The sequence below is a fragment of the Bos mutus genome, chromosome 3, assembly GCF_027580195.1.
Source record: "Bos mutus isolate GX-2022 chromosome 3, NWIPB_WYAK_1.1, whole genome shotgun sequence".
NCBI classification, from domain to species: Eukaryota; Metazoa; Chordata; class Mammalia; order Artiodactyla; family Bovidae; genus Bos; species Bos mutus.
The window spans coordinates 48,433,562-48,449,464 of NC_091619.1; the positions used below are offsets into that span (position 1 = coordinate 48,433,562).

The 15,903-nt window shown below is 31.7% G+C and overlaps 1 protein-coding gene across 2 annotated transcripts in view; it reads right to left on the reverse strand.

Moving 5' to 3' along the window:
• The window catches only part of FNBP1L (formin binding protein 1 like), a 119,079-nt gene that overhangs the window by 14,317 nt on the left and 88,859 nt on the right, over nt 1-15,903 (reverse strand). For both annotated transcript variants that reach the window (XM_005894693.2, XM_005894694.2), the window contains exons 7-9: nt 13,177-13,305; nt 11,138-11,284; nt 8,757-8,960 (exon numbers count right to left, since the gene is read on the reverse strand). In XM_005894693.2, the coding sequence (XP_005894755.1) occupies nt 8,757-8,960; nt 11,138-11,284; nt 13,177-13,305 (480 nt within the window). The remainder of the gene's footprint in view (nt 1-8,756; nt 8,961-11,137; nt 11,285-13,176; nt 13,306-15,903) is intronic.

Genomic DNA, 15,903 nt, shown 5'->3' on the forward strand with positions numbered 1-15,903 from the left:
TATTTCTAAAATACACCTATTATAAAGAAAGAATATATATCAATTTTAATTTCAACTTAGCCCAACGACTCCTTTTAAGAAAAAGAAATCTACATATGTATGTACATGTATGTTAATTAAAATAATCATACTGAAGAAAGAGTTCAGATTCCAGTCACTTTATAAAATCATGAAATAGAATAGGTAAAAATATCACCAGATACAGAAAACTGGTTATTACCAATATAACATTATATTCAGGTCTTGGCAGAGTTAAAATAAATACAGATGAACCTTCTTACAGCAACAACAACGAAATGGAAACATGTAACATTTCTCATCTATACAAAATATTTTATACATAACATATTCCACCACATTCCCAAATCAAATCTATTGCCATGACAGTAAGGATATTACAAATGTTAAGACTGAACATATTAAAAGTTTATATAATTGAGTCAATTAAGCAACTTACCTCATAAAGGCAAACTAATGAAAAATATTTTAATATTACACAGTCTTTGAGTGATTACATTTATTAAACCATTCATTAGGACCAAAACATACTTGATCATTAAAAAATAAAAAGGTAGAACTATCCACTGTGTGAAATGTCAGTCAAAATTATATTCCAATAAGGGATTTATTTTCAATTATCCTTCTGTACAACCATACCTCAGTTCTTGAAATAGAGATATAATCCAAAGAAAGACAAAATCCTTATTTAGGAAGGATCCTCAATGTCTGAAAATTTTTAATGTTTTTATATTTAAGAAAACTACATCATTTAAGAAAACATTCTAGTACTTTGATGTAACTTGTGATTCAAATGATGTCTTTCTCCTCTTAAATATTAATCATGTCATTGTTACCTTAGTTATCTTCTTAAAGATGACACAACTACATCCAATGTTAGCAAGTATTGATTCTGTTTAATATGAGCCTATGTTTATGTAAGATTTTACATACTCAAAAATTGATGACAACTATTATTCTTCATTTTTATTTTAAAAATGGGGATTTTAAGAACATATAAGTTCAATTTTTAAAGTATTGCTGAAATAAACTCCCACAACAAATGCATCCTTGCTCTTTGAGCCATTTATGCCTATAACATAGTTAAACAGCTTTATTTCATCATTTGTGTTTCTCTTAAAAAATCAAACTCACCTTTCAGATAATACATGATCAAATATAACATTTAATTCATAACAAAATTTTATGCAAATGACCTGAACATTACAGATATTCAATAAGCCTGCCTTGAAAAAAAGAGGACATCTTTCCTAAGTGACCTTTGCTTTTTAATCTACCAGTCATCAGAAATAAAAATCCATCAATCACAAAAAATCTGATGTAAATAAACAAATGGCAAAATTTCCTACAAAGTGCCTTTAAATTTAGGGGTCAATTAGAAATATAAGTTGTCAGATTTAATCTAATTTGAGGTACAATAGTTTGAAAACTATTATATTGTGCCAAAGATAAAAATATAATGAAATGAAAAATTATATTTCAATATGGTTTTGTTGGCAGTATTGTAATAAATTCACAATGACTTTAGACATAAATCTTCCAAATTTCTTTTCACTATCTGTAATGAAACTGTTCTCAAATTTATTAACAATAGCTAGGCACTTGAATCTCTAATATCCCATTTTGACATTATAACATATTCCTTTATAGAATATGAGAACTAAACTCATTCTATTTCCTATGGCTGTAAAGAAGACTCTGAGACATTAAAAAACCTCTTCTACTACATGGTAATTCATAAAGGGTCAAACTGCAAGAGTCTGAAAAAGACTGGTTTGTTTTCCAAAAATGAGAAACTATGTAAACACCCAATAATTTTTATGTTAGGTCTTCACAATGCAGTTTCATTAATTTGTTTGAAACATATGTATAAAGGAATACTACACATGCACACATACACGCACACACACACGATATTTAGGTTATTTGTACTTTCATCCCCATTCAAGTAGTAGACAAAAAGAAAGCACTGACTAATGAAACGAGTAGGAAATCTTTCTTTTTCACTTTTTGGAAAATCTAATGATGTTTGTGATAAACTACATATCAAACTTACAGGATCTTTCTTTTTACAGAGTTAAGAAAAATCATTTTTAATTTTCCTTTTGTAAAAACATAAACTTTTGTTCCACCAGGTAACTTTTAAAATGATGTTTAATTTTATTCTCTGTAACATGAAAAGACTCCACCCAATAACATTTAAGTGCTTAATGAGTTACAGTTAACCACATTATTATTAAATTTTATGACATCAAAGGTACTGGCATGTGTTGGACTATGGATTATAGAAAGAAAAGACACACAAGGTAACATGTGGGGATGGACCTTACCACTTTGCTTTAAATTAAACAAAACAATGTTTTGTGATATATTTAATACTGGCACAGTATACACATCAGCACATAAGGCTTACCATCTTCACCGACCACTGAATAGTTCAATGGAAAACAGAAAGAAATGGTATATTATTCACATGAAACCATAATACAGAAGATGCAATAACTTATACTGTTTTTTTTTTTTTACGATATTAAAATAAATCATGTACACTTCACAATCCAAACAATTATGCCAGAAAAACAACTGTAACCACATTTTGGGGAAAGTAAATTACTTGCAAAAAAAAAATATATACACTGATGATAATGGGCAGATATTTTCTAAGTGCAACTAAAACTCAAAAGTAAATAGTAATGATTTTATCAGCAATCATGTATTTTCTTCTTTAAAAGAGAACTTTTACATAAGTGGATTTCACATATACAGCTCTTCATTCTCAAAATCCTAATGCTCAAAAAGTTGAACATAAAGATCTAATATTAGCCATTTTAAAGAAATATTATATGTAGTATTAAAGAATGGAATACTCTTCCCAATGCATTAAACATCATTATCTGAATTTTTATAATTCAAAATATTGTTTTGAACTTGAATATGTCATGGGTAGATAAGGGTAACATTTCTACTTTAGTTTTAAGATGCTATTTTTAATGTACAGACACATTAAAAAAACACACTATTATCAAAATAATAATGAGCCACCTAGATTCATGTTTCCCATACATATTTGCTAACAGATACAATATATGGGTTGAATTTTGCTTTGAAGATATAGCTTCTCTTTTTCAGTTTTCATTCTGAAATCCATACACTCGAAAAGCAACACTAAAAATATAACTTTGATTTTTAGAAAACTGGTTAAAATTTATTCTTTCTGAAAATCCGACATAGCAGAGTCCTCTCATATTATGAATATATAAATATATATATATGCTTATTTATGTATCATCCATATTCTGTGGGTTCCCAGGGTTCTGCAACCGGCATTGCATCTGTCAAGCATCCCAACTAAACACACATGTACACATGCATACGTGTGTGCGCACACCCACATACTCACACACAGTGACTCATAATACCCAGGAGAACTTACAAAGTTTATCTTCACATTCATTGCATTTGTTTAGCAGTTTCTAAAATTTCTGTTTTTCCCTGTTTACTAAGCCAAGGTGTTTTAGAGAATATGGAGGACATCAGGTAGAATTTCACATAAAAATACAGATTTTAATAAATAGCTGAGAAAAATATCTACCCCTTATCGCTGATGAACTGGCCATATATATTAATGGTTACAATGATAAGAAAAGATGACATATGCTATCCATTATCTTTCCAAATTAAGCTTAACATTCTTTAGACTGTCAGTAGTTTCAGGGAACAAAAACCACAACTTATTTTGCTATGACAAAATTCCTGTTAAGATTAGAGTTTTAAATTTTTATAAGATATTTATGGTCTTCTATAAATATTATTACAACAAAATCATATCAATAAGAAACAAAATAGGTAAATTATTTGAATTTCTTTTATGATAATCTCAAGCAGCTTATTTTTCCAGTTTCTTTATTAATACATTTTAGAGAAAAGAGTAATATAGTTAAAACTGAAATATTAAATGTTTCAGTTTTTAGCTAACTTAGTTTTACTATTAATTAGACAGTAAAATCACAGTTCATTAGATTTGGGGATATAAAAACTCAAGTTCTTCGTAAATATTAGAAATATATTTTGTCTTTTTTAAAGCAATTCATGTTCAATAGAGAAATACTATACTGAAAATTTCACATACCTCCTATATCTTAATAAATACATAAGGGAGCTAAAAAGGAAATCAGTTAGGCAATTCAAATTATTACGTGTATTTAACTTTAAGGTAGGAAAATCCTGAGAACAGTATTCTGGATAATAAAAGCTTACAAAAATGACTCTATAAGCCTATAAGATCATGAATAATTTAGACAGTAAACATGGACTTGCTAGATGGACTCACTACTGCTAGATAAATAAATATATATATATATATATACACACATACATACACACTAAGAAAAAGGAGCACCCAGTAAGCACCAATGAAGTAGTTAAAAATTATTCATTTCTATATTAAATAGTTTTTGAATGTGCACTAAATATCTATTTAAGGTTAGACCTTGATGTCACAGAAGGAAATTATAGACCCTCATCCCTCAGAAAAAGTCTACCAGTACCACCATCAAATTAAAAAACACTGGTCCAATATAACATTTCTCATGTCCTTAAAGACAATGGAAACTGCAGGTTTTCTTAAGAATGAAAGAAATTATAAATTTTTATAAAAGCCAAAAGCAGATATTTAAGAAAAATGATGAAACAAATATAGCTCAAAACAAGATTCTGATTTGAATGGTACAACTCATCAGCTTTAATAAACCATAAGACTTTTTCAGTTTTATGGACTTACATGTAAATTCATGTAAAAACACATAAATGGTTTGTTAAAGCATATCTTCTTCCTTTTCTATATTGAGAACATTCTTAAATGGAAATAAAACACAATTTTGAAATAGTATCAATTAAACTACCAAATATCAATCAAAGCAGAAAGAAACTTCTCAATGCCAAGGTAATGAACTTTATACTTCCTGTTCTATTCTCCATTCTCCAGCTGGTTTGTCTATCATATTTTCTATCTTGCATACTGCTTTTTTCTTTGGCATGATAACTAATAATAAGTGCAACCATTTTGGCCTACTGGAATTAGCCTCCCTACCCCAACAAATGTCCTAGTATTTAAAGCTGAAGCAATATGTGGAAATAAAATAAGTAATGACCACACAGACACTTTTAAGTTCGACAGTTATAAAATTCTACCTATGAATTTATTCAGTAACAATAAAGATGTCACTTATTTAAGCTTCTTTCTCCAGGGCTCACAGTTCTAACTAACTAAACTTTTTTTCACAGAATTGTATGTACTTCATATCCCTAAGACTATGCTGTGCAAGGTACTGTAACTGGCCCTGGTAGACTCGATATGCAGGATACCTGAGAGATTCCAAAAATATGGCTCCTAGAAATTACAAACATAATTGCAATTTTTGATTACCATTGATTTCTGCAAGAGCATAATATTTAATGAAGTCTAAGTCATCACAAAGAAGAAAGATGGGAATTAATTCTACTCTCATAATTCAGGCAACAAAAATCCCAAGTATGATTTCTTAAAGTCTTTTAAACAAGTGAAAAGAGCTTTTAAAACTGATTACAGGCACCTGTAGTGCCTGTAAGGGTAACACAGACTCATTCACAGGGACTTTTCAGAATGCCATGAATTAACCTACATTCACACACAGAATTAGGAAAGGTAATGCAAAGAAGTTCAGGTCATTACAGGAAAAAAAGGAAGTCCCCAAAAGAATGTAATACACTGGGACATTTCTGTTGCCTTGTTAACACCAATTAGCTTGTCATACTGTTTGAGTAGAAAAGCAAATAATAATATAATATTGCCCTATAAGATATGTATCTTGTTCTACATATGACCAAAAGAGAAACCCAACTAAAGCAATTTAAAGATAGAAACTGTTACCAAAGAGTGAGAAGCATACAGGCTAGACAGAACAGGAAAAAGAAAGGGGAGAAAGGGAGAGAGGAAGGGAGTAGCAGCAGGGAGAGAGAAAGGAGAGAGGGACTGAAAGTAAGAGTAAGTCCAAGAGTGAGTGCAATGCTGTTAACAACTAGACTTCTTATGACACTAACAAACTCTTGAGTTCTAATCTGTGGGTTATTACACCTAAGATTTTTATATGTCTAAACAAATGCTCATACAAATCTAAATGTATCTAAATTACGAGCTATGAATATTACAACCATGCCCTTCAAATCAGATCTTAAACAACAGAAATTAGTCTAACATAATGAATTAACACTAATTTATCAGTAGTATTTAACAGTTGTTGCTAAGAAACAGTTTAGTATTTGTTTTTCACTATCCTAAAACTTTTCATTTGCAGAGTATCTTTGTGTTAGTCTTTCAGTCCTGTCTGACTCTCTGCAACTCCATGGACTGTATCCCACCAGGCTCCTCCATCCATGGGATTTTCCAGGCAAGAATACTGGAGTAGGTTGCCATTTCCTTCTCCAAGGGAATCTTTAGTTATAAGTAAATGATAAAGGCTAGCTTATGGGGAAAAAAATGAAAAATTTGGTAAAAAACTTTTTTTTTTTTTTTTTCAGTTTAAGAAAACAAATTCCATGTATCCATTACTCAATAAAATCTAGTATTTTTATAGGCTTTATAACTTATACAATATATTTTGCAATATATTATTTTAATTTGATCTACAATCTTGATTATTTAACATGCCTGTCTTTGATTTTTTAAATTTAACTATTGGCAATTGTGTTTTATGTTTCTGAAAGTAGGGCAATTAAAATTAAAATGGAACTTTATTTTTTTTTGCCAACAAAATAATACTTTATAAAATTCACAGAAGTCACTAGTGACAGATTATTACATGAATAATTTCAGTGACAAATTACTGAAAGTCTTAAAAATGTAAATACATTACAAGACAATGGTGGACATATGACTTCACATAAACAAAAAAAAAGAAAAATAGCTAATATGATTGTACCCAGCACCCTCTTTATAATACCATTCTTTTATGGTTGAGCATTTCAAATGTTATAAAGAGGAGTTGTTTTTAACTTGAGGGCAGCTATACTTAATTCTGTGGTGTTTTAAACTATATATTTATAGGAGAGAGCCTTATAATGAGGGTGGAGAGTATTAAAAGCCACACTACACACACAATAGGCCGTCATGCATTTTAACCCATTATTAAACTTACCCCTCTTTTGAGACTTCTGAAAGAAGGAATTCTGGGCTTCCCTGTTTTTATTTCATTCATACAATAATGCACGGGCTCAATGGAGAATGTGAGAAACTGGGACCCATTAGGAGTACTGGATGTGAATAAACTAGTAGGGGTTAAGGGTGGGGATTGTGGCTAATATGGAAATAAAGAAAGGAATCAATAAGCCAAATGTGCATACCTTTTTTTCCTAAATGAAAATTCTATTTTTGGCAACATACTTTTTACAAAATATATCTCAAATAGTTTTCTGTAAAAATATTATAAGAATCTTAACACAGTTTTGCCAGAACTGTCATTTTAAAGTCAAATGTACTTTTAAAAATGTACCATTTCATTTGATCACTTTTTTACAAGCTAACAGACTGAAAATATAGAGTATACAAATTATAAGGTTAGAGAGAGCAATATGACCTAGATAAAAAAATGTCTTCTGATTTATAGATTATTAAAACCACCTAGTTAGTCACACTTAACCTATACTTGTCAGAGATAACGGCAGAAGCTATAGTTAAAGTTATCTAAACAGGCAATGTCTATTAAAATAAAGTATTAAAACTGTAACTACTATCATAAACAAGCAAAAAAAAATTCATTACATATGTGGCTTTCATCTCTGTTTCTATTTCATCCCTGTTGCACCTCTTTTTTAAAAAAAATTTTCAGTATTCCTTGTTTATCTAAGTTTTCCTAGCTACTTTGATCTGTCTTAAAAAAGTCTCACCTCTCAACTTCTCGATGGAACAATGTTATGAAAAGCATAAATAAAGCTTGAGTTAATTGTGCTTTTAAAGATTTTTATAGGTATATTATAATTTGAGTTAAATGTTATCTAAATTCATATGTCAAAAGCAGAAAAATGAATTAAAATAATCTATACTTTAACAAATACAGAACATCAGATTATCTATTCTCCTACTGATATGACACTTTATAGCCATTAAATTGATAAGATTAAATACTCATTTATTCCAATTGCTCCCTGGCTGAGCTAAGTTTATCTAAAATAACCAGCACATCAAAAGATGGGTTTAGACAAGAAGTTAAGAGAGAGACTCTCTTAATAAACTAGAGATTTTTTAAAACTTCAAATAATTACACGCATTGAGCCCCTTCCCATCAAATATTCACATGGATGATAAAAATAACTGTTAGTATGATCTGTAAGACCTAATTTGACATTTATTTTTGCTGTGATCAATCATTCCAATTGAGAACTGCAATTTTAGTGATCTCACAGTCACATCATGATTCCTAAAAAATTTGAACTGAAACTACATACAAATGAAATTTCAAAAGTATATAATTTAAGAGATACTACTTATTTAATATTTTTACTCATTAAATGATGTTAAATTCAGAATTAATTTTTATTATTAAGGTACAAAATTCTATGTTTCTAAGTGAAAAGTTAATTGAATCATTCATATAAAAATATTTATTCTCTATTAATAGTAAACCATTATCCATCCAATATCTATATTATTTTAAATGACAGACTAGAACAAAATCATCAGCTCAGAAAATTTTAATGACTTTTACCTTTGGCTTCTTTCCAAAGAGCCACAACTTGCCCTTGGCCTTTCCTACTGTGGTTTTGGCATCCACCTTTCCACTTTCTTGTTTGGATGCACTGATAGTCCCATCAGAAATGGTTCTATAAATATGCTGACTGTAATCTTCAAATGGAAAGTCTCCGGGAGGTTCAAATCCAGACTTAAAGGAGTCTACTACCATCTGAGAGTCCTACATGTAAGAATAGTACCATATTAGCTTTCAAAATCTTAAATCTGTGTCAGAAAACAAATAAAAATGTAAAGAAATAATTCTACAATACTTATTAAAGGTTCAAAATTAATAATTATTTCCTGTAAATATGAAATAACCCCTAAATATTTTAATTCCTATAAAAAAATTTCACAAACAAATGACCACTTATAAAATTTGTAATAGTCATGGATGTTTTCACTCCATAGCTTTAACCCACTGAATTTCATCTTGAGTAGTTAGCTGATATTTAACTTCTAACTGACAAAAAAGGATATAGGAAGAGGTTACTCTCAAGAAGAAATTCCAAGTTTTAAAGGAAAAAGGTTTTCTGTTTTACAGAATAGAGGAAAGGGTGTCTAACTGTAAAACAGGGTAGGAGACAAGCAGAAAGGCTTCCATTTACCCAAAAGGGGAAAGGATAAATAAAATGTATTAAAGACATACTTGGAAATATTAACAGAGCAATGAAGATCTCACAAACAGTAGAGTGTAAAAAGTAACTCTGAAATTGTAAAGCTTAGACCATTCACCCAAAACCGTAAAGCTCACCTAAGTATTACATGCTAGTTTTGGACATACATATACCTCTATGTGAATGTTTTACTGACACTTTAAACTCATTAGTTTCAAACAGAATTCTTTACAAACTCCTCCCGCACTCCAACCAACCTCTCCTATTTTATTCCTTATTTCTGCTGATAGTACATTTTGCCTATCACTTAAGTCAAAAGTCATCCTTAAGTTATACCTTACTTTTTTTTTTTGTCACTAATGCCACCCACACCAATCATTTGCTAAAGGGTAAGAACAGGTTGAGAGGAGGAGGGACCTAACTATATTTCTAATCTTGGATCTGTCACACCAAGATGTAACTTTGAATTCCCAATTAAAGAACCCCCAAATCTTTTCTTTCTTTTATTTAAGTCAGAATTCTGTTACAGGAAAGATCCTCACTCATACAAAACCAACCTGCTGTGAAGACTAAAATATGCAGTACCTATTTTGCACTCCCCAAACACTGGTTCTCTTTTCTTTCTCTTCTCTCATATCCTCAGTTTCTGAGTCATTAAATCAGTATTTACTGAAAAATAACTGGTACGAGAACTTTTCTAAACCTTACTCAAGATATAATAAGATAATTAAATTTATTTCTTCAAGAAGAACAGGGCTTCTTATTATCTTTAGAAACAGATCAGAAGAATTGAAATATCTTAAGACTTTTTGCCAGAAAGACAATACAAAGAAAGTCAATTTCTTTTAACCTAAATCAGATTAAAAAAAATAGGTAATGAACAGAAAAAAGGGAAAAGAGAGGGATGGTCTGGGAGTTTAGAGTTAGTAGATGCAAACTATTACATATCTAGAATGGATAAACAACAAGGTCCTACTGTAGATGCAGAACACAGGGAACTATACTCTATACCCTGTGATAAAGTATAATGGACAAGAATATAAAAAGGAATGTATATATGTACATAACTGTCATTTTGCTGTACAGCAGAGACTGGCACAAAACTGTAAATCAACCATACTCCAATTAAAAAAAAAAAAAAAGACTGATAAAAAGAAATGGGTAATGAAATGGATTCAGGGTCACAGGTTGACATGATGATTCTAAAACAAGGATGTTGGTTGAGGCTCAGTGTGTACACCCTGATGACTGCAGCCTGCATGAGAAGGGCTTCTTCAAGGCAGTTACTTCTACTCACAATGCTCTCCTTTCTTTTCTCATGGGCCATCATTCATATACTACTCACGGTTCAGAATGCAACTCAAATGCCAACTCTTCTGGCAATAAGGAACTCTTTTAACTCTAGATCTGACCATTTCCTTCTTTAAACTTTCTTTAAACTTTCTCTAACAGTTTAAATGATAATAGTATAATACAGTTTGCAACATGCAGTTTACAAGTTAGTTATACTCTTGGAATAGAACTGAAAAATTAGTGGGGAAAAGAAAGAGAAGCATTAGAACTCTTTTAAATGATTAGAACTTTAGTGTTTAAAGTGATCCTTACAGCCTGAAGGAGTCTAATGTATAGCCAGACTTACTTATACAGAATATAACTTAAAATCAATAATCCATCAATTACTCCCCCCAATCCATTTCATTAATTTAAATCAAATACATTATTCAAATTATAAAACACTTACTCTTCTTTCGTCAACTGATTTTGCTGCAAGAATCATTCCTTCCAAACACTTTGAAATGATAGGAATAACTTTCCGTTCTGAGTCTGCAAATCCTCTGTAACACTCACTAAGTTTAATAGTCCTTCGTTCATCCATTTCTTGCAGTTGCTAATAATTAGGAATTTAAAAAAAAAGAAAATTGACTTTTCTTTTCATTCTGAAGAAACTCCCTTCCAAAAAACAAACAAACAAAAATCCCACGAAGATATCCCCAAACAGTTACACTGTTTTAAGTACCTTTTAACAAGTGCTACAGAGTGAAAGCACTTAAAACTTGAGGCCTGTGAAATAGCAAAAGAATAAAAATTCAAGGCTTAGTATATCCTAAAACCAGGTGACACCGGTTTTCAAGCCTTATAAGGGACTCCCTACAGCTTACCAGCTCCCTGCTTCATATAACCTCTGCCTTTTATTCTTCAGTAAAGTTTCATTTGAAAACAGAAATTTTGAGACTTTTATTTCTTTTTCAAGCAGCTGGCATACAACATATACAAGTGTGAGACTTCTAAACCCTTAAGTTAGTTCAGAACACTTTGCCAAGATCTGGCTGGACTAAGAATCCACAGTCAACCACATACTAACAGGCACCCAAACCTACTACAGTCTACAGCTCAAAGTGTCAAAAGGTTGGGGACACAAGAGGAAAAACAAGAAGCTGCAAGGTCAAAGTGGTACATGTATGGGATCCCTACTCAAAAAATTCACTGGCACCTGCTATTCAGAATTATGCCAGGGCACATGAAGCCAAATAACTCAAAGGCAATTTTTGACACTTCCTATTTGTCAACAACAATGACCTTTCTTCTTTTTAGGAAGCAATTACACTGCTTAAGTCCCCTAACTCCTATAGCCTTCATACTATTTTTTCCTCTTTACTTCCCAAAGCCTGGGAATTTATTTTGAGACCAGCATTTTCACAGAAGGACTGAATCCAGTATCACAAAGTGGCAAGACTGCTCCATAGCAAAGTCCAAACAAAAAGAGCAAGCCCCCAAACATAACAAAGCAGTGAATCTACAAATTAAGGTCTCCCCTGAATATGAAGACTTAGCTATTAAGTTTAGAAAAGCACTACAGAGTGAGGACTGGCTGACTAGATGCCCTGGATTAAATGACCAATATCATACTTTCTCTAGTCCACCACCTCTCACTATGCTTCCTTTGCAGTTTCCTTTGTAGTTCTATTAATAGCTTGGCTGGGGCGGGGGGTGTATTTGGACTGACACTTTAAAAAAAAATTTAATTAATTAATTTTAATTAGAGGCTAATTACTTTACAATACTGTGGTGGTTTTTGCCATACATTGCCATGAATCAGCCACAGGTGTACATGTTGGACTGAAAAGTGTACACTTTTCACATAAGCTCAGCTCTCCCAGGTACCACTTCTTTCAACACTGTTTCACTAAATCCCTTTTTTCTAATTTCTCTTCTTTCTAGAATAGGCAGTAACATAATTTCACCTTCATGTAAATTCCAGGGTCTTTACCTGAGGGCTGTTTGGCAACTGCTAAATGATGATGGATGGGGTTTAGAAGCCTGAATTACATTTATGATCTGACAGCTAGGAAGACAAGCAGGCAAAAACCAGGCTAGCAAATGCATTTAAGATTTATTTCTGCCATCTGGACTAACGCCAATGATCCTGTTATAGTGTCAAAGGCTACGTCCAAATTCTAGATAAGCAGACTACAATACAAAATTCCAATGAAGTCTCCCATCTCACAATACTTAATGTAGCATGAGAATTTATCTAGAAATGTCATTGTTTTAGTGAATTATTTAATATACCACTATGAAATCTGTAGAAAAATTTGTGATTTCAAAGTAAAAAAAAAAATTACTTTTCACATCTATAATCAATCATAAATTTATTACCAATTTTGATGACTAGTGAATCCAGACACATTCTGACTGATGCCTGGCATTTTAAAGTTTTACATTTCAAGCCTAGGTTTCTCAGATCTAAAATAAGGTTAATTTCATATATCTAAATTTTACCTTGTAAATCTGAGGAATCACTACGTAGAAATGTTTGTGCTGTTCTCCATTAAAGTTTTGTAATTGTGCAGCATATTCATTCTTATTTTCATCAGCCATATGCGTACGTAGATTCAACTGCTGTTTAGCCTAGAGGCAAATTGGTCCAAATCATTACCAATGAGAAGAGGAGCAACAAAATCACAGTTAATTCACTTTTTAGAAGTTATACTAAAACTAGGCTTTTTCTAACTACTGATATCATTTAAAAGTAAAGGAGATGCTTACAGATCTTTATTTTTTAATTGAAGGAGAATTACTTTCCAGAATTTTGTTGTTTTCTGTCAAATATCAACATCAATCAGCCATAGGTATACATATGTCCCCTCTGTTATGGCCAGTCACCCTGTTGCAATATTCCCTTTCTCTTACTACAATAATAAATCCTCTCCCTTGTAATAAACCATTTGAATAAAATTTCTTAACGAATGGGTTTTTCTAATTAAATAAATGACAACATTGTGGTTTGTCAGTAAGCATTTAATCAGAAAAGGAAAAAAAAAACATCAGGAGTAATTTTGACAGTTACAAAGTTATCAGTAAAACTTCTCTTCAAATATAATCCAGTTACATTCAACTCAGAACCACAATGAATCCAGGTAACAGTAAAAATGTAATTTGGGGATAATGTAACGCTTAACAATACTTTCTACCTCTATACAAAACAACAGATATTGATACTTTAAGGAATGCTTAATTAGAATATAGTTCTCTTCATCTCAAGCTCTTACAGAAATGCTTTTCCAGTGAGTCACATTAATGCCATCTATATTAATGAGAACATCTGCATACAAACAACACAAATCATTAATTCCAGGTTTACTGGAGGTAATCTAAACAATTTTCTCAATTGCTTATAAATTAATAGGAAAAAAAAAATAAGAATTGAACTCTTTTCTCAATATTCCAACACTCAGTATTCCAAACTCAGTTAATACTCAATATTCCAAACTCCAAATACAGTTTCTTAGTATTCCAAGCTATAAATTGTTACATGAGACTTCTCTGAAAATAATAAAAGCACATTGTGAATACACTTCATTATTCTAATCCTAGTTTTTATAATTGTAATCCCGAACCTTCTAACAGTAGATCCACAAGTTAGTTCTTCTGAACTCAGAAACAAACTGACATACCAATATACATGGTAGTCAAGATTTCAAATGAGTCCACAAATATCCATTTAATTCATGGTGTTCTTGAAGATTAAAATAAATAAGTACTATGGAAACTAAACACCATTTCCTAAAGTATTTCTAAAGAAAAATACACTTCAAGTTCTAACCTGAGACTCTAAGAACACATTCATTCACTCCTTTCCCTTTTCTCCCTCCTCTTACAAACTATGATGAAATGAAGGATTCCAAGTATTCCCTACCCACACGGTTCTTTCTTTCAGGGGAGGCGCCTCCTATTTCAAGTCACTGGCTATGATACCTAAAGCCTAGATGAAGGACTCCAACAGGTTATGAAAAAGTGTAAGACTAGAAACTAAAACAACTGACACCTTCCCTGACATATTCTGGTTTTCACATCTACTGCCTTTGCTTTCTTTTTCTATTTTGTATTTCACTAAATTAAAAAAAAATTAATTGTGGCAAAATACACAATACACATAAAATGTACCCATCTTAATTATTTTTAAGTGTGTAGTTTGATAGTGTTGTGTATATTCAATGTTGTGCAACTGCCTTCCTTTTCTTCAGGAAGATACACTAATTGGCCTGCTCCCTCTTCACCTTTGTTTTGTTTTTGTTTTTAATTGTATCAGTACTTAAATCTATGTTTCCTTCCCTTCCTAGACACTGAAAACAGAATTCCTCTACTCTCCAGATTCTAAAGTAAATCCTCAAAGTTTTCCCAATTCTCTAATAATTAAAGGGGCTGCAAACAAGGGAAAAAAAAAAAAAAGGAAGATATAAACATTAAAGTTCTGAACTAGTTAGGTCAAACTAACTAGTAGACATGTTATATCTAGATTTCAAGATGTATGAACAGTCTCTAAAGATATCTTTATAGATAGAAATGAATAAGCTAAAAATGAGAGTCCAGTTAAACCTAATTTGTTTAATACACAAACTATGTATTATATTGATGTATCAGAAGAGTTCTTGAGTCAGTGTCAACCAGCAAGAAAGACTCCTGACTCTCACATATAAAACAGTTCTGTTTACAAGTGTTGTGGTCCACATTTTTATCAAGTAATGCTAACACACTGTGTGTATTACATGATGCCTAGAAGGCAATGGCACCCAACTTCAGTACTCTTGCCTGGAAAATCCCATGGACAGAGGAGCCTGGTAGGCTGCAGTCCATGGGGTCGCTAGGAGTCGGACATGACTGAGCGACTTCACTTTCACTTTTCACTTTCACGCATTGGAGAAGGAAATGGCAACCTACTCCAGTGTTCTTGCCTGGAGAATCCCAGGGATGGGGGAGCCTGGTGGGCTGCCGTCTATGGGGTCGCACAGAGTCGGACACGACTGAAGCAACTTAGCAGCAGCAGCAGAAGGAAATTAATATAATGGGTGATCAAATTCAGGGATCCAAAAACCTTAACAGCAGGATCAAATCTAGTAATTGACATAGATGTAGCATATGCATTTAAAATGTCAACAGTACAAGTTCTGTCTGAGACACATAAACTTGTAACTCCTCATATATGAAAAGACATGGGGATTTCAGTTA